Source organism: Diospyros lotus, chromosome 10, assembly GCF_014633365.1.
Source record: "Diospyros lotus cultivar Yz01 chromosome 10, ASM1463336v1, whole genome shotgun sequence".
Taxonomy (NCBI): Eukaryota; Viridiplantae; Streptophyta; class Magnoliopsida; order Ericales; family Ebenaceae; genus Diospyros; species Diospyros lotus.
In genome coordinates this window covers 28,552,552-28,575,527 of record NC_068347.1, presented here as the reverse complement: position 1 = coordinate 28,575,527, position 22,976 = coordinate 28,552,552, and the positions used below count along the sequence as shown (strand labels likewise).

The 22,976-nt window shown below is 36.9% G+C and overlaps 4 protein-coding genes across 10 annotated transcripts; 2 read left to right on the top strand and 2 right to left on the bottom strand.

Annotated features, from left to right (window-relative positions):
* Positions 1-179: 179 nt before the first annotated feature.
* On the top strand, positions 180-8,377 carry LOC127811356 (probable serine/threonine-protein kinase SIS8). Of its 4 annotated transcripts, none has more exons than XR_008025654.1 (13): positions 180-999; positions 1,495-1,906; positions 1,986-2,547; positions 3,078-3,118; positions 3,403-3,471; positions 5,324-5,424; positions 5,581-5,659; positions 5,841-5,939; positions 6,042-6,110; positions 6,202-6,251; positions 6,366-6,447; positions 6,642-6,747; positions 7,900-7,941. XR_008025654.1 is itself a non-coding variant. In XM_052351125.1 (13 exons), exons 1-13 carry the CDS (start codon positions 644-646, stop codon positions 8,036-8,038), a joined length of 2,154 nt encoding a protein of 717 aa, XP_052207085.1. In that variant the 5' UTR covers positions 183-643; the 3' UTR covers positions 8,039-8,377. The 4 variants fall into 4 exon arrangements, 1 of the variants encoding a protein (XP_052207085.1); XM_052351125.1 differs by having other exon boundaries at positions 183-999; positions 6,653-6,747; positions 7,900-8,377; XR_008025655.1 differs by lacking the exons at positions 6,202-6,251; positions 7,900-7,941 and having other exon boundaries at positions 182-999; positions 6,653-6,718.
* Positions 8,378-8,858: 481 nt separating this feature from the next.
* Positions 8,859-11,496, bottom strand: LOC127811355 (uncharacterized). Its single transcript, XM_052351124.1, has 4 exons — positions 11,216-11,496; positions 11,039-11,094; positions 9,384-9,450; positions 8,859-9,284 (listed from the first exon to the last, which is right to left on the bottom strand). The coding sequence occupies exons 1-4, from the start codon at positions 11,363-11,365 to the stop codon at positions 9,204-9,206; spliced, it is 354 nt and encodes a 117-aa protein (XP_052207084.1). The 5' UTR covers positions 11,366-11,496; the 3' UTR covers positions 8,859-9,203.
* Positions 11,497-12,682: 1,186 nt separating this feature from the next.
* On the bottom strand, positions 12,683-14,269 carry LOC127811217 (probable pectinesterase 67). Its single transcript, XM_052350924.1, has 5 exons — positions 14,004-14,269; positions 13,656-13,818; positions 13,356-13,562; positions 12,924-13,171; positions 12,683-12,836 (listed from the first exon to the last, which is right to left on the bottom strand). The coding sequence occupies exons 1-5, from the start codon at positions 14,267-14,269 to the stop codon at positions 12,683-12,685; spliced, it is 1,038 nt and encodes a 345-aa protein (XP_052206884.1).
* Positions 14,270-19,106: 4,837 nt separating this feature from the next.
* LOC127811820 (GDSL esterase/lipase At4g16230-like) lies at positions 19,107-21,823 on the top strand. 4 transcript variants are annotated; one of them, XM_052352002.1, is made up of 6 exons: positions 19,107-19,422; positions 19,863-19,943; positions 20,023-20,153; positions 20,360-20,605; positions 20,693-20,966; positions 21,078-21,823. In XM_052352002.1, the coding sequence occupies exons 2-6, from the start codon at positions 19,871-19,873 to the stop codon at positions 21,299-21,301; spliced, it is 948 nt and encodes a 315-aa protein (XP_052207962.1). In that variant the 5' UTR covers positions 19,107-19,422; positions 19,863-19,870; the 3' UTR covers positions 21,302-21,823. The 4 variants fall into 4 exon arrangements, with proteins under 4 accessions (XP_052207962.1, XP_052207959.1, XP_052207961.1 ...); XM_052351999.1 differs by having other exon boundaries at positions 19,108-19,422; positions 19,622-19,943; positions 21,078-21,822; XM_052352001.1 differs by having other exon boundaries at positions 19,112-19,422; positions 19,764-19,943; positions 21,078-21,822.
* The last annotated feature ends 1,153 nt before the right edge of the window (positions 21,824-22,976 follow it).

Below are 22,976 nucleotides of genomic sequence, written 5' to 3'. Positions count from 1 at the left end.
TGTGACCGTATTATAGGACGTGGCAGATAACCTTCAATATTAGCTCAAATATATATCTAGAATAAAAAAAATTAATTAACTTGTTAGGCCATGGATCGTTCTTGGGACTTGGCCATTCATATGGGAGTGGGAGCGAGCAGCAGACAAAGAACTCAACTTTCCAAGGAAAATTAAAAAGAAAGTAAAAAGTTGCAGCAACGGCTACCCAATATATGAGAAAAAGAAGGAAAAAAATTAAACAAGTAGAGAGAGTTTTCTTGCGACTCAAGGGGCCTTCCTTCGTCACCAGCCATTGACCACTCAACAAAGATGAATCCATTTACAGAGGGGGGGAGAGAGAGAGAGAGAGTTTCCTCTTAGAGAGCAGAAGAGTCATTCAGTAATGGATCCATGATTTTGTACTCGCACTTTTTCAGAATCTTCTTCACCAAACCATTTTTTGTTCAAAATAAAGTTGAAGAATTGTGGATTTTTCCGAATTGAGCTCCAAATCACACAGCAATTGGTTATACTTTGCACATGCACATTAAAGAGAGTTCCTTTTAGAGAGAGAGAGAGAGAGAGAGAGAGAGAGTTATGCAGTTATGAATCCATGATTTTGTCCTTCACCTATATATAATTTCTGGGTTTCGTTTGTCCATCAATGGAGGAACCGCCGCCAGTCAGTGAGCTTCTGAAGAAAATCCAAGAACTCGAGGCCAGTCACGCCTACCTCAAACACCAGATGTCCAAGCTGCTGATCGCCGGCGACCCCAACTTGGGCCCACAACGGCTGCAAGACGACGTTGGCCGAGGCAGAGGTGGCGGCCACACGAGGTCTCACTCGGTGTCACCGCCGCGGCCGGGGAGGGAGAGCCGGAGTAGTAAAACGTTTACTGCCGCTAGCAGCGGCTGCGGCCCAGCGGCCGTTGAGTTTTCTGATAGGCAGTATTTGAATATATTGCAGTCAATGGGTCGGTCAGTTCATATATTTGATCTCAACTATCGGATAATCTACTGGTGAGTGAGTCAATTCAATTGAATTCCCAAATTTTGGCAAATCTTGGTGATAATCTTGTTAATTTCTAGTCCTTTGATTCATTTTCTTGGGATTTCTGAGTATTTTGTGATTCTCATTTCTTTAAAATTGTTGTAAGATATAAGAAACGCGAGGCTCATTTCTTTAAAATTGAGTTAAATGTGTTATGTGATTGTCGAGTTGTACTAGTAATCTCAAAATATCCTAAAGTATAATCAAGAGTTGAATTCAAATTGCCCTAATCTTAACATGAATTGTGGTTCAAGGCGTTTCCAACTTTCCATGTATAGCACTTGATGTTCTTGCAATTCTGACAACTGACAAACATAAAACCATAGACATTTTGAATTGCTGCAACTTTTTTGGTTCTTCAGTATTGCCTACTATTTGATAGGCTTTGCGTTGATAAATTAGATTGAAATATTGGTTATGAAAGTTTCAATATGTGAGCATTTGGTGCATGTTCAATTGTGCAGGAATAGGACAGCAGAAAGCCTTTATGGTTATTCTGCCGCAGAAGCTCTTGGTCAGGATGCCATTGCACTCCTAACTGATCCCCGAGACTATGCCGTGGCTAATGAGATAGTGCATCATCTAACAGTGGGGGAGAGTTGGACAGGTCAATTTCCTGTTAAGAATAAGAGGGGGGATAGATTTGTAGCTGTTGCAACCAATACCCCCTTTTACGATGATGATGGCACTTTGGTTGGAATTATTTGTGTATCATGTGATCCACGCCCCTTTCAAGGCATGAGCGCTGCTTTGGACAGCAAGCAGTCAGAGTCTGATTTGAGCTTTAGCAAGCCTAAAACCACTGTTTCAGCCAAACTCGGTCTTGATCCTCAACAACCTCTCCAAGTTGCAATTGCATCAAAAATATCAAATCTGGTTAGTGTCACAGTTGTTATGTTTCAATGGTTGATGGTAGTACTTTAGCCTATATTGATTTGTAAAAATGTCAAAACAGGCCTCCAGGGTGAGCAACAAGGTTAAGTCAAAAATAAGGACTGGGGAGAATGGCATGGATTGTGAAGGCAGGAGTGGAGATAGTCATCTTTCTGGTCATGGAGCTGTTTCTGATCAGAGGGGGGATGTATCTTCAAGGGATTCTGGTGATGAGGGGCAAGCAAAATCTGGAGTTCACAATATCATAACCTCAAAAGCAGAGGCCTGGATTAGTAAGAAAGGAATAACGTGGCCATGGAAAGCTGAGCGTGAAGGGCTTGAGGCAAAGACCAGCCGGTTTTCCTGCTCCTGGTCGAGCAATGATAATGATAATGACACATGTTGTCAGGACAGTACATTTTCTGCTATCAAACCAGACTGTCAAGTCGGTGAGAGTAACAGAGAAACCAATAATGAGGCCTCAGAGTTGTGGTCCTCTTCGTTTAATGTTAACAGCACAAGTAGTGCAAGTAGCCATGGGAGTAGCAGCAGTAGTGCTGTTAATAAATTGAACATGGACACTGACTCCTTGGATTACGAAATCTCGTGGGAGGACTTGACAATTGGGGAGCAAATTGGACAAGGTAATTCCCTTTTGATTTCAAAGGGTAATAATCATTGATTGTTGATTGTATTTAATTTTTCATACCACCTTCACCCTCATCCTCTAACACCTTAACCATATATGATTGTAAAAAATTGCGAGGAATACTTCATCGTTACCTTTATTTTCTCTCTTATCCTTGTCCAATTGCACAACTATTAATGCCTGTATTCATATGACTTATAAGCCATATATAGAGATGGTTGGAGAGTTAGAATTCACGTTGCCAACCCCACCCTGTGATTGTTGTTGTTGTTGCTGTAATTCATGCAACTTATAAGTACTTTTGTTAAATAAATAATGAATCTATTACTTTCATCTTTGTTGTTGCTGGGTGTTATTTTTTGTTTCGTGGATGAATTAACATGCATGAAAACCTAAATGCATGTCTTATGATCCTTTCACCATTTCTTCCAAGTTTTTTTCCCCTCCCTATGTAACCAAGATTTCTGTCCTTTTTGTTGTACATAGTCCATTTTTATGATGTTCTCTTTTCAAACGTTTGTGCAGGTTCTTGTGGAACCGTATATCATGCTTTGTGGTATGGATCGGTATGTTCTTTGGTTTCTTTCCCAATCTCGGGTTTGATAAGTTGTTTTTTCAATAAATATTAAGGATTTTGTCATGCAAAATCTACAGTTTAATTTACATGTGATGCAACCTGTTGAGAAAGTTCATACTCACAGAAAGAAAACAAAATACACAAACTATGCAATGTGTCGATATGATTAATATCATAGGGTATTTGGCTTCAGTCATTCACTCTGTCATATTGAGGAGGGATGCATCCTCAAAATGACCTTTTTACTCTTTGAATTAAGTCCACTTTTTGCAGGATGTTGCTGTTAAGGTTTTCTCAAAGCTACAGTATTCAGATGATGCAATGCTTTCCTTCAGAAAAGAGGTGTGTGTTTACCTGGTTAATGCAACGCCCACAACTCTTTTATGTAATTGAATTTGGTAGACTTTTCGTGAATTTTAGTTTAGTTAATGGTGATGTGTTATTTAGATAGCATCTTCCCCCAGTCACCCATTGTCTTCTTCAAGTTGGACCCATTGCTACATGCGTGGAATGCTGTTCAAGCTCCAATGCTGTGTTGCTATGCATTTTCTTACTGGTCCATAGACTAAGGGTGTGATTGATAGCATGAAAAATACATAGAAAATGTCCCATCCAAGGAATTAAATTTCATGTTTGTTGTTTGACACACTACATTTTCCATGGAATTTACAACCATTAAAGCATCATTTGGCATTTTTTCCATGGAAAATTCCATCTAGGAGGGAGGTGGTTTTTGTTTTCCATGCAAGTTGGAAAATGTTTTCTTTTTCAACTAAATGCTATCAAACACACCCTAATTTATAATGAAAAAGCAACCATCATTACTTCCAAAAAATTTCAAGGAAAACAAATAAAGCTCATAATCATGAAATTGGGACCATTTGAAGCTGTTAGGTCAAATCAGCCCTTGTACTTGTTAGTTGACATGAAGAGAAGAATAAAACAACATATCAAGCCTTAATCCTACCATGTGAGGTTGGTTGTATAAAGTCTAGTGTGTTGATATTTTATGTATGTCCCTAGTTTTCGTAAGACCCTTATAACTCATATTATACCATAAAGTCTATCACCATGTTTTTCTTGGCTTCCTCTCTTTATTTTGCTAAAAACTTTTGTCATTCCATCCTCTTTCTTGTAGGAGCCTCTATTGGTCTTCTTCTCATATAACTAAACCATCTTAGTTGTGTCATGCCTTTTATCTTCAAGAGGAGCCTTTTTGATCTTATGATGAATAACTTCATTCTAGTTTTACCTTTTGTTGTATGATCACACATCCATCATAATTTCTTAATTTTCTTTACACTCATTTTTTTGCACATGTTGGTGCTTTAGTGCTTGACATTTTGAACAATACAAGAAAATTGGTCTTATAATTGTCTTATAAGCCTTTAGTTTTAATAGCAGAATCTTAATATCACATAAAATGATGGTTGCACTTTTCCATTTTAACCATTTTGTGTTAGTTATTCAGGTAACATCCTTTAATCTCTCCATCTTTTTGGTTGATTAATCCAAGATATCTGAAATGGTCATTTCTTAGGATGACTTGATTTTCAAGTTTTACCATGACATCATTCACGTTTGTATTTTTGCTGAACTTATGTTTCATATATTCAGTTTTCAATCTTCTTAAACTTAAAACCTCTAGATTCTATAAAGTGCTTATCCATTTATACATGAACCCTCTTAAATGATACACGGTAAGGCTACAACATGCCTGCAGTTATCAATTACCGTCAACTGAAGAATTGAATCACTACATGAATTGATATGAAATCATTCCTGCATGCTGACCACCTTGATTTTTACTTAATACTGTCTTGAATTTACTTGAGCCCTAGGCATATAGAACAGCAGTTACTCTTCACCATCTGCACATGACCTGAACTATAGGTGGCCATGGGCTGTGGCCATTCTCATTGTCCGCACATTAGTGGAATTTGGAGAATTATTTAAGAATGATTCTCTCTTGGAGAGAAGAATTGTGGATGTAACTCGGTCTTTAGTATAAGTTCTGCTTGTACTTGATAATGTCTGGAAAACATTGCTCAAGAATGTTGAGTTGGTGGGAGAGCCATTTTACTTCTGTTCGTCTGTGATTGAGTTAGACAACTTGTATGCAAATCTGATTTTTTCTATTACTAATCAGGCTTTACTAAATTGCTGACATCAATGTTTGTCTTTTCTTATGAAGGTATCCCTCATGAAAAGGCTCAGACATCCTAATGTTCTACTCTTTATGGGTGCAGTAACTTCTCCTCAGCATCTCTGCATTGTTACAGAGTTCTTACCACGGTTTGTTCTCTACTTACCTTTTTGCACCATAGGTCTTGCGCATTGCTGTATTCATGAAATTGATTTTGGTAATATAGAAACCTTGCAGAAGTATGTACTTTTTTTTTGCCTGGCTAGTACTGATTTATTATCTATTACTGTTTTTGACTTTTGCAGTGGAAGCTTGTTCCGGTTACTACAAAGGAATACAAGCAGATTAGATTGGAGACGACGTGTTCACATGGCTTTGGATATAGTTAGTATCGTGAGATCCAGTTTCCACATGGAATATGCTTGCCCTAGAAAGGGACAACTAATTCCCTTTGTACATAAGACTTTTCAATGCTTTGGTCACACTAACAACACCAAACCTTAATCCCACTAGGTGGGATTAACTACATGGAGCTCACCAATGTTTGCTGCAAACACTTGTACAGGCACGAGGCATGAATTATCTTCATCATTGCAACCCGCCTATTGTTCATCGTGATTTGAAGTCTTCAAACCTTCTAGTTGATAGGAACTGGACTGTAAAGGTAGACCTCTACTTCTAACCTCTATCCCTTTGGAATTTTCTCTTATTGTTACCAAACATTCTTGGTCTGATAGTAAATGTCTTGCCATCATCAACTCAATAGGTTGGTGATTTTGGTCTGTCTCGTCTCAAGCATGAAACATATCTTACCACAAGAACAGGGAAAGGAACGGTATGCTTGATGGCGCTCTTTAATTGCATTGGTTCTTGTTTCTTGTTTATGCATTATGCTGTGTCATCTATCTTTAATCCTGCTTTTGTAGCCTCAATGGATGGCACCAGAGGTTCTCCGTAATGAACCCTCCAATGAAAAGTATTTTTAATTTGAAGGGCTTGTTCTTGTTGTTTTCATTCAACACACGCACACATGTACAAGCACACAATTTGCATCTCTTTTCACCCATTCCATTGTCTGAATATCTCGCAGGTCTGATGTCTACAGCTATGGAGTGATTTTATGGGAGCTGGCCACCGAGAAGATTCCATGGAATACTCTCAACTCAATGCAGGTACTCTTCTACTTGTAAATTTCTAGTCCTGATTCCTCCCTTTTAAATATCTATATAGACCTTATTAAAACTTATCATGTCTGAAGAGGTGGGGTTGCTCCTCCTTCGACTTGAATCCATCTAATCTGCCATTTTTAAAGGAAAAAGTAAGTTGCATTCTTTTAGCTCTCAACATCTAACAACAATTTGTTTAGGATATCTTCAGGTGATTGGAGCTGTGGGGTTCTTGAACCAACAACTGGATATCCCCAAAGATGTGGATCCACTATGGGCTGCCATAATTGAGAACTGCTGGCACAGGTTCGTTCTGGCACCCTTCAATTCTTTCCTCTTCATGGATATCATGAGCTTTTTCTATAAAAACGTTCATTACGTGCTACATAAGTGCCCTGCTAAATACATAGATGTCCAAATTCCTGAGTTCTTGACAACAGTGTGATTCTTTTTTCCAATGCTAGTCACAAGCCTTAATCTCTCTAAATAGGGTCAGCTACATGAATTCTAGACTCCAACTATCTCTATGCATAGTCATATTCTTTGTAAGAATGTTATATCTTATGTCATGTTTAAAGATTTCTCACCAAGATTTCTCCAGTTTTTCTTTCTTCGTTTTGCTGCAATTGCCTCCATTTCATCAACTCACCTTACATCCGCATCTATTAGTCTTCTTTTTACATGTTCAAACCAACTTAATCGCATCTCTTGCATGTTATCTTCAATAGGTGCCTCATTATGACACTTTTGTTCAAGAAATATATATATATTTTGATGGGTTTCCAGTCATCTGAAAGATATGTGCAAACTGATCGTGTATATAATAATATGAGCAACAGAATTAATGGAGAATTTGTGTCCCACTTGCTATAGCTGTGGGGAGGGGGCTTTTGTCTCGTATGATTAAAAGGTTCATATAACTTCTGTTAGATGATTTGGACTACACGACTTTTTTGCTTGCTGTACTTGATTTAAAAGGTTCCATGTTCACCCCTTCGTCTGTCTCATCCGCCAAGAGCTTATAGGAAAAAAAAAAAAAAAAAAGATTTAACATTATATATTTCTTGAGATTATCGCCCTTGCGTGATCCCCCTCTGCTCGTGCTCTCGATTTTAGCCGAGAAGGTAAATCATAAATGGAGAGTTTGCCTCACTGCGCAGGGCAAGTAATCGAACTCACGACTTATTAGTGCGAATCCCAACTTATCGTGGTTCAACCACTCGACCTATGCCCTGGGGGCATCATTGTATATTTCTTGGTTCTAGTGCTAAGGTATCCTATAAGAATTTTGCAGCATGCTTGTTCTGGTCATGACCAAAATCATGTGTTATATATACATGCCAGTAATGCGTTAATCAAGACTTCATTTTTTCAGATAGTCTTTATCATCATTAATATGTTGTGTAGAAACATTTTGCTAATCATGAACTAGTGCTAAGAAACTTAATGATAAAACAGGGACCCACAGTGCCGGCCGACATTCCTAGAATTGCTGGAGAGACTTAAGGGTCTGCAGAAGCACCATGCCATTCAGTTTCAGGCATCTCGCTTTGGGGCGGGAGATGGACAAAAGGAAGTGCAAGATGCTAGTCCTTGAGTGGAATCGTTACTCGTGGAACAGTCAAAGCACCCCACAGTTTGTGTTGAAAGTTTGAACCTACTGATCCAGTGTTTGTGATTGCCAATGGCTGCAAAAAATTGGTTGTTCCACAACACCTAGCCCGGTGAACGAATGAAACAGAGTGGCGGTTACTCTAGTTTGCGTGATCTTTAAGAGAAGAGTGTTAGAACCACAACAAGAACTTCTGTTTACAAAACAGGTCTTAACACTCATCAGTGAGTACCAATGCATCATTGTGTCATATTTGGCTTTGTTCTTTAAACTTTTTGCCAATTAGGGCATCTGATATGGGTTTAAGGTTTTAGGGCTTTGCAGGAGTGAATATGTGGAGCCCCTGATCTCTTATTATATTGCTTATATGTTTAGAGAGTGATGATCCAGAGAAAGCTGAAAGGGAAAAGCTTTATGTGACTTTCCGGTGGAAATCTCCTAATCTAAAACAAAAATAAACGAGCCAGTCTTGTTCTGAGGCTTCATTGAAAGCCGCTGATAGTTCTATTGCGGTAATGATGGCTAAAGCAAAGGTACAAACAAGTGTTGATATTGAATCTGCCATTGTTCTGAGTTACAAATAAGCTTTCAAAATCATAGCATTTTTTTCCCGTTACCAATGAAAACCTGCAAGCACTGCAGGCGCGCACCGAGTAAACCCACCTCACTGGCTGAGTAAGCGTAAAATCATAATATTTTAATATTTAACCATTACCAATTGGTTATCTTGATGGCCATTACCGTTATATCCATCAAATATCATGGAGTTCGATACTGAATATTAGAACACACAAAGCATTAGCCCTTATAGCACAATCCTGATAACTTTTTAAGTAACATTAGCCTTCCACTCAGATGTTTAATCTGAATATTTTCCAATCTTTCAAGGAACACTAGGTTAGATGTTAATCCAATTCAATTCCCATATCTGGGGAACATAAAATATTTCACAAACGAAATACAAATAACGTCCTTTCATGAGTCCATTCGCATGGGCCGAAGAAGTTGCAATTGCACTATGTATGCAGACTTAAGAGCTAATATCTGGAAAGCATGCTGCACTTTGTAAATGAAAATGGGTAAGCCAACACGATGAGAATCTGACATGGAACTTCAAAAACTCCTCAGACTTTTGGAGCTGAAATGCTTTCTAGCGAAGCAAGTGTCGGATGGCAGCTACAGCATCACCTTTGTGCTCTCGCAGAGTTCTTTCGGCCACCTTCTTATCCAACTGTTTCCAACGTTGAAAGCAGAACATCGTAAAAATATTGGGCAAAAAATAAAATTGTGACTACGTAAAGCTCCATGTATGTAACGTAACGGATCTAACCTCTAGTTCACTTGCTATAATGTCAACATCAGCAGCATTGATCTTAACCGCAGCTAGTTCTTTCTCCCTGCAAGGAACATTTTAAATTAAGATGGATCGCCTTGCACTAGGCAGGACACTGGCAAACTTGCAACTAGCCAAGCGAGAATAACATATTCTTTATTGAAATTTTATTTTGCAATCCACTTTAAGATAACCAACCATCAATCACCAAGTCGATTGACTATCTTGTTAGATCTAGTATGCTACATTACAACAGCTAGCATGGTACTAAAGCTCGTAGGTACGTGATGCCACTGTAAGAATCAGAACATCATTGCAAATAGTTCATCTAGAAAAAGAACTAAATAGAACCCATAATCCGAAGTATGGACTTGAGTGACAAATACACCTCAACTTTGCCAAAAACCTGAAGTATCATTTATCAAATCATAGCCGAGAACAAATACATACACAACATAATTTCACAAAGAACAATCTCGTAACAACTCTTAAAATGTAAATTTTACTAATTCAATGTATGAATTGCAGTTATAGTTGGCTGTTTTCTCAACTACAATTTGTGCACGTCCATTTTAAAGTTCGTTAGTGAGAACAACACATGCGAGAACAACTCTTAAAATATATGAGCAAGCATAAGCCACAACACCAACATTTTGATGTAGAGCAAGTTTCTCGATTGTCTTAACATGAAATTAACTACATAATCTTGTCCCAACATCTCTTATGATTAATCAGTCAGAGTACAAGGTGACTTCTCTTAGGGTCTGAACAGCTCCAATGTAATCCACACCACATCAAATGTAAGAAGTCATAGATGTGATGACTTAATTGGCAGTTTGCCAAAAATGATGATAAAAAATTAAATTGCTATTAGGAAAATCCAAGGTACTCTCTTTGCTTCCTCACAGCCACAGGATCTGGGAAGTCATTCCCCTCTGTGCGTTGTGATCTACTTGAAAGGAGCATAATAGTAAGTTTTTGAGGTTTTTAGAACTTGAGCATCCTGTCAATATTTTGAAGGGAACCATCTCATTTCCTTTTCCGTTGGTTGAGAGAGGAATGCTCCTTTACTTTCCAGTGTTTAGTCAGATTTTTGGCTGATCTATAATAGCACCCACATTTAAATAGGCTTTTGCCTTTTGGGATTGGCTCTGCCAAGCAGGGTTCTTTTCTACAGAATATACCCTTTAAGGCAATTCCCTATTTTTGGTTATATACTGTTATTTGCCAACAAAAAAAAAAAAAAAAGAGAAGCACGGTTAGCGAACCAGTAATTGTTTATCTACCATCATTCTTCAATGAACTTAGGCATAATGATGGAGTTTATCTTCAAACATTATGCAAATACACAATGGCAATATATCACCTGATACGAAAAAGAAAAAGAAAAAGAAGGACCACCAGACCTCAGCAACCCATTTCAGTGTACCGTAGCTCAGGACAAGTCAAAGTGGTTTTTTTCACCTATCTCAGTTGCTTTCAATTCAATTCATATACTCATCAAACCAAATTCACCACATATTTTGAGACAAATGTCTTGCAATAGGATGAATCCACTCGTATCGTTTAAAAAAAAAATCTTTTAATTCTCTTTAATCATATACAGCTATAAAATTAAAAAAAAAAACAAAGTATGAGACATAAATACGAACCTCATTCGCATAGCATTCAAATCGGCTTCCTTAGCAGCGGCAATCGATGCCATAGCCTAACCACACAAGCCCATCACCCAAAATCACAACAATTTCGAACCAGAAATAATTCTTTTCAGTGAACAAACACGCCATATTTGGGGAAAAGAAAAAGACGAAGAAAGAGAAGGAGATGACCTCTTGAACGCGGGTGGAATTGAGCTGGCGATCTTCTACATGGTCGGTGAGCTTGTCGAGGGCTTTGCTCTGCTGCTGCATGTCCTTCGAGTCCACCACTCTGTCGATCGCTCCTTCGTCTCCAACGGCACCGGCACCTCCACCTTCCATTGTTGCTTCGCTGTCTTCCAAACCACAGAGCTTCAAGCTTTCTTTCTTCCGGGGAAGTGACAGGGGCTAGGGCTTTGCGAAATTGTCCCTGAGTGACCCGATAGCACAAACCGGGTTGAATAATCCCCTAATTTAACCCGGTTGGATTGGTCTTTCGCTGGGTTGACTCTCGGTTGGCTAGGATTCTCTCCTCCCTCGCTCGATAAATAAAGGTCCATTTAGTTTCTCCCAAATCCCTCTTTTTTTAAGTTTAATAAAAAATTAACACCACCCTTGATATTTGAAAAACATAAAAATTCTCTAATTTCACTTAATTTGTAAACAACACAATAAAAATACTGCATTGAATATTATTTGGTCATTTTATTAAATATATTATACATAATTTTTTTTTTGTAAATTATACGCAAAATTAAACATAATTTTTTTTTTATTGAATAAGCGTACATCAAATTTGTACTATTAGTATGTGGAGTCTAATTATCACATTGACGAATATTGACCTTACACAGAGTCAATATACAGAATTTTATATGTAATTTTATAGTGAAAATAATTTTAGATTTTCACACATATTTTGTTGTTGTTCTAATTTTTGTTTATATTAAGGTGATTTTCAAAGAGCGTAAAAAATAAATATAAATCTCGTATGTAAAAAATTATTATAAATTATAAATCTTTTATAATTTTTAATTTGGTTATAGTAAAAAAATTTGCAATGACAATAAATGGACTTATCTTTCACATTAAGAGTGAATACCTATAAATCTTATATGTTGTTTATACTTGTTTTAATTTTTTTTTTTTACTATTTAAGATTATAATTATAATTTTAACACGTACTCTAATATATATATATATATTCACGACCAATAATATCTCAACTAACAAATACCAAACTATTTACATTGCCCTGCCCAAATGTCAAACTCTTGATAAACAATAAAGTACAATTGTAACAAGTAACATTTAATTATGTTGAATCTTGCACCCAATTCAAAAAATGGTTCCCTTTATATTTCTATCCTTCCTGAACTTTACAAAACGAGGAGTGTTGTGCAATCAATGTCGATATCTCGCTTGTTAGCAGTAATTCTTATAAAACGCCAAGAAGCATACAAACACTGAAGATGGCCATGAGAGTTGAAGGCACATCCTCACCATCTTCTACCCTACTGATACATGCAAATGAACTCTGCCTTTCTTGCAGGTGCAGACGTTTCTTTCCAACGAAACTTGTACAAGAATGCCTTCAAGCTTCACAAGACAAACTTGAAGAAAGCCTCAAGTGATTGCAAGGTTGCAGCAATTTGAGCCTCAAAGCCAGGCAGGCAGCCACTCCTTGCCATTGATGAAATCCACAGTCAGGAATGGCGCCGCTTCCTCGTCGCTCAGCAGCCTGGTCCATGGAGCCCGGCCGTGCGTCTCGGCTCCTGGTCCATGGCACTTGTACTCTGCCTGGTACAGATTCCTGATTCAAAGAGAGCCCACAAGTTGAGAAAGAAAATGCTAAGATGTGGTGAGAAACTAGCCTAGAAAGTTGAGAAAGAAGATGTACTGGGTGCTGCCAGGGTAGCTCCAATTAGTCCAGCCTTGGGGGATTATAGTCTTGGAGATGTATGTGTTTGCAAAGATCACCCTGGAATAGGCACCTTTGGCTCTGCCCAAGAATACTTCTCCAATCCCATAAACCTTCCCTTTGTTGAACACAAATCCACCGTTCTCAACCGAATCTGCCCGGTTATGGGCGGTTATCGACCCTTGAAGCTTCAACCTTGTGTCTGTTATCACGAACACCTCACAGCTCTGCAACCACAGACACAAGAGTATTCGATCAAATTTGAATCGGGTTTATCTCGATTCAGGATATTCTGTTGCCTTCAACTCTTTATTGCGCTAATCTCTTGTAACTCTTACAATCTTCTTTAGAATTCATCCAAATCAATGCGAACTTGATCGTTTTGATGTGAGATTGAGAAGAATAACTCACCTCGAAGATGGACTGGCCGCGACCAAAGATGAAGTCGACGGATCCCTGGATGTAGCAGTGATCATAGTAATGCCTGCCCTTGTAATCAAACAGAGTGTTATGAGTGCCCAAGAATGCACAGTGGTAAAATGCAGCCTTGTCTGCACCAACAAGTGCTGCCACTGATTGGTTCTGTGGGGTGAAAGCAATCCCAGTTGGAGCGTCATTCTGCATAACCACCAACAACAACAACTACGAATTAATTTGACCGCTGTTTTTCTTCTTTAATGAACTACATCGTTCGGTATAATTTTTTTTTACTTTGAATCTGATCCCGAAAGCCACAAAGTTTTCAGCTTCAACTTTGAATGTTGCAGACTCATAGTTGTCCGCAGAGCTTTCGGAGAAGACAATGGCGGTCTTGCCCTTTCCATTCCCTCTCATGAAGATGAAGGGCTTGCTCTTCGGTACATGCACCTTTTCTCTGCAAGTCAAAATTCATCTTCCTTTCATGAGATAAAAACTTCGGTCGCGTGTAATTGAAGTTTCACAATCTACAATAGTTTCTATAAGAACCCGTAACCACTACTCTACAGGGACGTGCAAATGTACAATAGTTTTTAAGTGCGGCAATTTTGTCAGACAGCCATGGAAGGAGATGGAGATAACCTGTAGACTCCTTTCCTAATATGGATGATAATCCAGTCAGAATTCCCCTCAGGAACAGAATCAATGGCAGCTTGAACAGATTTGAAGTGTCCATTGCCATTAATATCGACGATTATCGATCGGTTGGTGCCGATTTTCTGTGTCAGCAAGGGGGCGTCTATCACTGTTGTTGAGGAAGAGCCATGGGAAGCAGCATCCAAGATGCACAAGGACGCAACAGAAAGGAAGGCAAAGAATGGCAGAGAATGTGAAGATGGGGAAGGCATTTTTCTTGATCTTTGTTGGATTTGGATGGAAGATGACAGAGGAATCAAGTGTTGGTGAAATTTTAACCGAATTTAAGAATTTTTAAGGTTGGTGGATGTCTTGGTTCTTTGGGGTGCTAAAATTACATGCTTCGCTTCTAGATCACATATTTGTGGAGCAAATTTAGCTTAAAGACGAACCTCAATTTCACAGGGCATCCATAATTTGTGTGTGGTAAAACTAAATTAAGCTCGAGCCCGTTTCGTATTATATTCTTTTCTTTGGATTCTTGCTCAGATCACGTCTTAATTTGGCTTTGTTTTTGCGGCTATATGTACACATATATATATATTATGATTATATCTGTCTCCAATAATTTTAGTTTTTGCAACATATATATATATATATATATATATATATAGACAGTCCCGGACTGGCATGATTTGCAGTATGCGGAGAGAAGAGGGCTTTAACAAATTAAATTAAATTAGCTCATCAACCACTACATAACCAATCTGTCCTTTTTTTTTTTATTAGTGTAGGATCAAGTATTCTTCACATTTTGCCTCTAGGGCATAGTCTGAAATAGGGGTGTTCAAAAAAACTGACACACCGTAGAAATCGGTTGCACCGAACCAGACCGCACCAGACCATGCAATTTTTTTAGAATGGCGGTCCAACACGGTTTGAGAAACCCCCAAACTGCACGGTTTGGGGGTTTTGTGGTTCGGTTTCAAATCGAACCGCCCAATATATATTATAATAATTAAAAATATAAAAAATAAAATGTAAAATATAAAAGGGGTGGGGGAAACCCTAAATCATTTAAGCATTTCTCTCATCTCTTCCTCTTCGTCTCTCAAAGCTTCACACGCACCCATCCTCACCGACTGCCGCACTAGTCTTGCACCCACCCATCGTCCGTTGGCTACCACACCAGACCACCTAACCCATCCCCCATCGGCCGCCACACCAGACCACAAGGCACGAGCGATGAAGACTTGCGACAACCCCCGCTGCTGGCCGCACCAGTCCACGCACGAGTGATGAAGACTTGTGACAACCCCCTCTGCGACGACCCATCCCTCGTCGTCGATCGCACCAGTCCATGGACAACTCAGATCTGTTTTTCCCCCCATCCTAGATTAGCAGATCCAACGATATCAACTCCATTTCTAACAAGGTATCTCTTCCATTTGCACTTCCAATCCTGAATGTTTTGTTATTAAGATGGTTTTGGTTTGGTGCGGAAGCTTGAGATCTTTGGTGGACATTGTCTGATCAATATATTTGGATTTGGATTTATTTGTATGTCGATTGGGATTGTTGCAAACCGTGAAAATCGCACCAAACCGCACCGCGTTACGTGGTGCGGTTTGGTGTGGTTTTTTCATGCCAAATCAAACTGGTCGGTTTGATTACATGTGAAAACCGCATGTTCGATTCGGAGCAATAAATTGGCCAAAAATCAGCCAAATCGAACCGTGTACACCCCTAGTCTGATAATTTTGACGACTCTCTTTAAAGTCTATTCTGTCATGATTAGAGTGTTATTCTGATATCGAAATTGAGGTCTACCAGATTCCCTGATTTGCTTCTGCACCATCCGTTGGAGCTTGGGGGTGTGAGACGCCTGCGAGGGGAGATAAATCCCAAATATTCTTTACATTTTTAACACGTTTAAAAAAATGATTTTACTATTTAAATATAGAATTATTACGTTTCATTTCACACGACACTCAATTTTGATAGAAATAACACTCAATCTGTGATTATTCATTGTATAACTGAATGTACAATACGTTGATTGTTACATAAAATAAATTTTTGAGAAACATTTTTAATATTATTATTTGTGTTTGGCATATGATTAAACAAATATTTTTAATAATAAAATTACTAGAATTAAAAAATCTGAAGTTGCTTCATGGCAAAAGAAAACTTCAAATTCCTATTTTTCATTTTGTTTTAGAGTAGAAAAGTATTAATAAAAGTATATATATTTTTTCTAATTTTCACTAAATACCACAAATAACTCCCTTGTCATTTAAGGGGCTAAGTTTAAATAAAATGCAGTTGATAAAGCCTAATTGAGAGGATCCACACCAAAACTAGGAATTAACTCACCTGGAGAAAACCACAACTAGACCTAAAACTAGTAATAAAATCGTCGATGGGATCTCTTTTATCCCCAAACACCAACTCCGACGTCATCTTAAATGACCTTACTAGCTTCATATTCGACAAGTAGTATTATGGAAACGCGATAAGAGGCCACGACAGTCTGAAGATTAATTTAGAACTAGAATCGACTCAAGAGATTAGAGCCCTTAACCCCTTAATAAAAAATAAAAAATATATTAATTTTATTTTATTAATAAAATTAAAATAATAATTTATTAGACTAAAGGGGTTAGGGCCCTAAGCATATGTCTCACCAGCCTACTCCTTGAGTCAGCCCTATTTAGAACTACCATTGAATCTAAAAATTTCTCCATTTATGGAACACTTCACACCCAATCAAGATGGGTTCTTTCGGACGTTCTCCTTTGTATTTGTGAAGCTCTCTTAGGCATTGTTCGAGCAACTCGTAACGTGAACTAAAATGGCATTCCACTGTTCACCCACAGTATTTTTGTTGTGAAAAATTTATCCCCAAATTACCCCCTCTAATGTGGAAAAATATTATCCCTATGTCCCTTCTTAATTTTGTTTTAGCAGGTATAATTATTGATTTTGGTCTTAATTTGTGAATTTAATTTGACAATTATTTTTAACAACATAAAAATTAAAATTAAGCAAGAAGATTATAATTATTTAATAAGATAAAATTAATTACTCCATAATATTTAGAAAGTTAAGAATAATATGAGTAGTACGATGACATAGATATTAAAAATTAAAATGCAACATACACTAAATGAAAGATAACTATTTAATATTTCGATAGATCATTTTTGGATCCTCCAAGAATATCAAAATAATGATCAAACAGAGTTAAAGAACTTTTGAGTCATTTATTCTGTTGTTCACCTATTTTTTTCATGATTCTTCTCTATTCTTTTTGCATAAACTCATGTAGTTTCGAATCTCAAATGGAGCTCAAATATTTTAGTAGGATCTTATTTTTGGAACAATTGTTTTTTAAATAAGTGTTTATTTTTAGATCTGTAAATACATGTAATTTTTTTTTACATATTTAAGCTACAATTATCTAAATAATTAAATAATTTTTTAAAATAAATTCATTGTTATGAATTAAAAAAATAAGAAAATAAAAATAATACTATTCATTTGGTGTAATGGGTTGAAGATGACTTGTTAGGATAATGCGAAAGTTGTACCATTTTAGTACAAAAGTTATATTATTTTAAAGTTTTGGATTAAAAATGATTCTAGGGGTGTGATTTGATCATTCAATCTCTAGATACAATTGAGCATATAATGGTGGTTCATACAAAAATAGGCACAATTATTGAATCTCCTTGAATAGACGACTTAATAATATGTAAGTGGTACATATATTCAATAACTACATGATATAATGAAATTATTTGATTTTTTCTTTTTAAAAGAGTTCATTCCAAACTTTTGCCAAACTAGTTTTAAAATAGCAAGATATCTTAAATCATCTAGACATATCATTGTTGTGGTAATTCAGTGATTTAAGAATTATTTTGTATCCCTTAATTTTAATATTTAAATCTTAAGTCTATTCTACTTGTAGGATGATCTAGTCCTATAAAGTTAAAAAAAAATAATAATAATAATAGATAAGAATCTAACATTGTGTATATTATGCTACAGTCAAGGTAACGGATTCACCTTCTTGACACTAGTTGTAACTTAAATTAAATATTTTTAAATGAAAAAGGTCCTTATAATCAAATAAACTTTAAATTAAATATTTTTCATCCCACCTCTTTGAAAATAAATTTTATAAAAATAAACTTTAAATATTTGTACCATGTACATATTTTTTATAAAAAAATTAAAAATATTTAATTACTTCCATAAAAAAAATATATAATAATTATATATAATTAAATATTTTTTTATGATAAATATATACCATCAAACACACCCGTTTAAACAATGTCTACGTTATTAGCTTTTTACTTTAATCCTTGGCCTTGAAAGGACTATTTTAAAAGTCTTAGAACATGGAATCTCAAATTTTTTTTTTTTTTATAACTTTTTAGCCTTCATTCAAGTGGGCTAAAAAGTCAAATCACGTAAATTATTTTTGTATTTGGCATCTTATTTAAGATATTATTTTCTATGTACTTGTTCCTAGAAGAACATTTGTGCCACTGTTATAGGGTTATAACAGTAATTACAGTTTATTATAATTACTGTATTTGTATCTTGCCGTAATATTTGTGCGTCTGTCACAACTTATACCTTTTAATTAGAGTTACAACTGGAAGCTATAAGGTCTATAAATAGGCTACTACTTGGAGGAACTTTATTGCTTCAAAATAGAACTATAAATGGACTTGTATTTTAAAAATGTGGCTACCATATCTTGGGATGATTTCTGGTCAAATTAAATGATAAAATAGAACAAACAGATGTTTTGAAGTTCGAGATGTTTGAAACAAATCTCTATTGAAATCGAGTTACAAATTATTGTAATTTTTTTATGATTAAATGTGATGTATAATTCAAATTAGAGTTGATATTAAGAGGATCTAAAAGATTTAAAATCCAATCAAATTAGTTGAACCAATTAATGAAATTAAGCGAATCTGTGAGGAGTCAAATTAAACATGCTTCTTCAAGCAAGACCGTAGACCTCTGCTGTAAAATAATAATTGTTATATTTTTCTGTAGGCTCTCGATTCCTCTCTGGATAATAAATGGCGGCTTCCCGTTCTCAACTGACTGCATTGAAGTTTTTCAAATTTTAGGTTCGTTGGGTTCGTTGGCAGCTGAAGTACTAACTTCCTTTTCCAAATCTTCAAGCTTTTTCAGCGGCTCCGCAGTGATTCGCAGGAAATTCAGTAAATTCTGGGACTGCGCCAGTGGCTTCTCCTTTTGGATAATTCCATGCTGATCACAGATTTCAAAAGGGCGTCTTCCTCACGGGGTTGGTGATGAATCTGCAGCGAATTTAATGCGTTTCTCACTCTGCCCAATGAGTTTCTCACGGAAGGTGATCTATAAAAAGGTATGTTTCTTCACTTTTTCATACAAACTCTGCTTTTATTCCATCAACTGTAGGCTTTTTGTCCTCTTTTGGTTGAAACTATTTTTTATGCTCTGCATTTAACCATTGTTTTGGCTGGACTTAACTGTTGTTTCCTTCAATTGGTATTCTTATTCATCATTTTAGCTTCTGTTTATATTTAAGTTATTTGATTCAACAGACAGGAGAATTGTGTATTTTTCACTGTTGCAATCAATAGAGCTGGTTTTGGTTCTTGTGATCGCCTTCTCTGTATTCGATGAAAATGGGTGTTCCAATTGTTGGGATTGCCTTTGGATTTTGTATAGTCCTTGTCTTGTCAGGGATATGCTCAGCAGGAAATGCTATTCCTGCTAATTTTGTTTTTGGAGATTCTTTGGTTGAGGTAGGGAACAATAACTACATCGCATCTCTCTCCAAAGCTAACTACATGCCCAATGGGATTGATATGGGGAAGCCAACAGGAAGATACACAAATGGGAGAACTATAGTTGACATCATAGGCAAGTGATTGTCCTTTGTTACTTTTAGTTTTGATTGTTTTTGTATTGTAACTTTGCCTCCTCGTTTGTGTCTCACCAGGCCAAGAAGCCGGCCTTAAAGATTACACTCCTCCATACTTGGCTCCAACAACCACTGGATCGGTGGTTTTGCAGGGTGTCAATTATGCCTCTGGTGGAGGTGGAATTCTGAATCAAACCGGAAATATCTTTGTGAGGTTTCTTCTCCTTTTTCTGCCAAGTTTTCTTTTTCAAAAGAATTTGTGAATTTCCCTAGAACGTTGCTGGTTGAAGTTTCTCCTTTCATGCATACATGTTAGTTATGTTCTCGAACGACTTATGAATCTCAGAAAGTGGAGAATTTGAAGTTTTTAAGTGCCTATTGCCATCTGAAATATCAATATTTGTCAAATTCGTAGGGTGGTAGGATCAACTTGGATGCACAGATGGACAACTTTGCAAATACCAGACAATACATTATTTCAAGCATAGGTGCTCCAGCAGCAACAAAGCTGCTCAACAGGGCTCTCTTCTCCTTTACAATAGGCTCCAACGATTTCATCAACAATTACCTTACCCCTGTCATCTCATCTCTCGAGCAAAGGTTGGTCCCTCCAGAAGAATTTGTGGAAGCTATGATCTCGAGGTTTTGTTCACAGCTCACGGTACAATTTCCTTCTTGCTGCACTGATATTCCTTGTAGAACACAATCAAAAGTCAACCATTTTAGCGAAGTTCGTTCTTGTTACTAGTTTCACACGTTTCCTCAGAGAGTCTATAACATGGGAGCGAGGAAGATCATTGTGGCGAATGTCGGTCCTATTGGCTGCATCCCATATCAAAGAGAGATAAATCCTTCTGCTGGAGAGGGCTGTGCTGCATTTCCAAATCAGCTGGCTCAGATGTTCAATGCCCGGTTGAAGGATCTCATCGGAGAGCTTAACACATGCCTCAAGGGATCAAGATTCGTCTATGCCAATGTGTACCACATTGTAGATGATATCATCCAAAACTACGCATCATATGGTATGTCAATAGACTCAATACTGTGAATTTGCACATCTTTTTTAGCTGCTGTTTCAAATTTACTTGAATATTGGTGACGTATTTGAAGAGGTTTGTTTGTTTTTGGTACAGGCTTTGAGAATGCAAATTCCTCGTGTTGTTATCTGGCTGGGCGCTTTGGAGGTTTATTTCCATGTGGTCCTACATCCAAAGTTTGTCCAAACAGAGCCAAGTATGTTTTCTGGGATCCTTATCATCCAACCGAAGCCACCAATGCGATAATAGCAAGGCGGCTAATGGACGGTGGCTCTGACGACATTTGGCCGATGAATATCAAACACCTTCTGCAATCTTGAACTACAGACCAGACTGAGATAGACCCAGAAGATGATTCTTGTGAAACTCCAAATGGAAGTTGTCCTTTTCCCCTCCCATTTATCATACCCAACATGGTGAATACAACATTTTCAAAGTTGCCTCTTTCCTTACTGTCAAAAAAAGACTCTTTTCGCGACTCCTACCTATAATCTTAGTCTTTTAGCACAAGGGAGCAACCTTTTGCTCAGCAAACAGAAGCTAAACTACAAAACTGGACCTCTAGTGGGTACTTCTAGGGTGTGTTTGGTGGATGCATTAAGGCAAGGCATCAACATCATCCTTATTCCATGTTATCTTTCCCCGACGTACAGTTGCATTGAATTAACAAATCACAAACAAAACTTGTACGCGTTGTCTAATATTGAATGCCAGCCATACGTTGCAGCTCCTCACGAGAATTTCTGTTGCTGAATGATTTGGTACAGCTACTTTTGTTTCCTTGTTCTTTCGTTTGGCCTTTCCACTTATTTTTATCATTACTTTTACTTTAAGACTAATGCCAAAGTTGGTAGCATCTAATTAGAGAAAATGAATCAATTATTTATCAACAAAACCAAAGGAAGTGAGATCGTTTCATTAACTCTTTCTTGTTTGAAATCTCAACTCTATTATCCTAACAAAGTAATGTACACGCAATGATCACGTTTAAAACGGACAACATATTCAGTTCTGTTGTGTGGCCTATTAGCTCAGTTGATTTAATTAGGGATGGCCGTTAAATAAATGACATTTGAATAGGTTATAGATGAATTTAGATTTGGTAACCAAACTCGAATTTAAGAAAAACAGATTTATCCTTATTAGCCAAAATGACTAAAATTAATGAAATAATTAACTTGTATTTAAAATAATCAATGTTGAAAAAGTCTGATTCTTTCTTTTTTCTTGTGATAGGTACCATTATAGGGTTATAGTTATAGTAGTAACAAGTTTTTAAATAATCTAAATCTTATAAGGCAATTATGCAAATAGGAAGACACTCAATGTAATTAGGCCATCTCCACTGTTGGCAAAATCTGGTCATCGGCCCAAAAATTGAGGAGCAAAATCAAGATTTGGACCTCCAACGACGTTACCCATTGCCAATTTTTCTCACCAAAAATTTAGCAACCTTGAAAATCCATGCCATCTCTCCCCTATTCCCTCAATGGCCATCAACTCTGGAAGAGAAAGGGTCATTGCAGATGAAGACAAAGGTGAAATCGATCCAAGAAGAGATATTGAAGAGGTAGAGACAATAGATCCAGCGAAGACGAGTTGCAATTGTAGCAGATAAGTTGCAGATACCAAATCAGACGGTAGCAACGACAATGAGCAACAGTGATGACGACAAACAGAATGGAGGTGGCCTATTATTCGATGAGAAAATTTTTAAACAGAAGTGGGTTGATGAGATTTTGAGGAATTTTTTTATTTATTTTTATATTAGATTGTTGATATTATGTCTTTAGTTATTGATTTGTATATTTAATTATTGATTTTGTGTATGTGTATATTTATTTATTAATTTTGTGTATGTGTGAAAATTATAAATAAAATTAAAATTTATTAAAATAAATAAATAAAATAGTGAGAAAATGCTACACGAAGCTTCGGTTCGTGTAGCATTTTCCGTCTTAAAATGCTGTCCCATTGGTTGTCTCTCCAATCAAA

Excerpts from the sequence above, each read along its gene's own strand:
- LOC127811355 (XM_052351124.1), bottom strand. The coding sequence starts at position 11,365 with ATGGAAGGTGGAGGTGCCGGTGCCGTTGGAGACGAAGGAGCGATCGAC. Across the intron at positions 9,451-11,038 it reads TTGAATGCTATGCGAATGAG|GGAGAAAGAACTAGCTGCGG; the intron begins GTTCGTATTTAT and ends TGTTCCTTGCAG. Across the intron at positions 9,285-9,383 it reads TTATAGCAAGTGAACTAGAG|TTGGATAAGAAGGTGGCCGA; the intron begins GTTAGATCCGTT and ends CGTTGGAAACAG.
- LOC127811217 (XM_052350924.1), bottom strand. The coding sequence starts at position 14,269 with ATGCCTTCCCCATCTTCACATTCTCTGCCATTCTTTGCCTTCCTTTCT. Across the intron at positions 13,563-13,655 it reads CTTTCGGGATCAGATTCAAA|AATGACGCTCCAACTGGGAT; the intron begins GTAAAAAAAAAT and ends GTGGTTATGCAG. Across the intron at positions 13,172-13,355 it reads GCGGCCAGTCCATCTTCGAG|AGCTGTGAGGTGTTCGTGAT; the intron begins GTGAGTTATTCT and ends CTGTGGTTGCAG.
- LOC127811820 (XM_052351999.1), top strand. The coding sequence starts at position 19,700 with ATGAAAATGGGTGTTCCAATTGTTGGGATTGCCTTTGGATTTTGTATA. Across the intron at positions 20,154-20,359 it reads ATCAAACCGGAAATATCTTT|GGTGGTAGGATCAACTTGGA; the intron begins GTGAGGTTTCTT and ends TCAAATTCGTAG. Across the intron at positions 20,967-21,077 it reads CCAAAACTACGCATCATATG|GCTTTGAGAATGCAAATTCC; the intron begins GTATGTCAATAG and ends TTTTTGGTACAG.
- LOC127811356 (XM_052351125.1), top strand. The coding sequence starts at position 644 with ATGGAGGAACCGCCGCCAGTCAGTGAGCTTCTGAAGAAAATCCAAGAA. Across the intron at positions 6,448-6,652 it reads ATACTCTCAACTCAATGCAG|GTGATTGGAGCTGTGGGGTT; the intron begins GTACTCTTCTAC and ends GGATATCTTCAG. Across the intron at positions 6,748-7,899 it reads ATTGAGAACTGCTGGCACAG|GGACCCACAGTGCCGGCCGA; the intron begins GTTCGTTCTGGC and ends ATGATAAAACAG.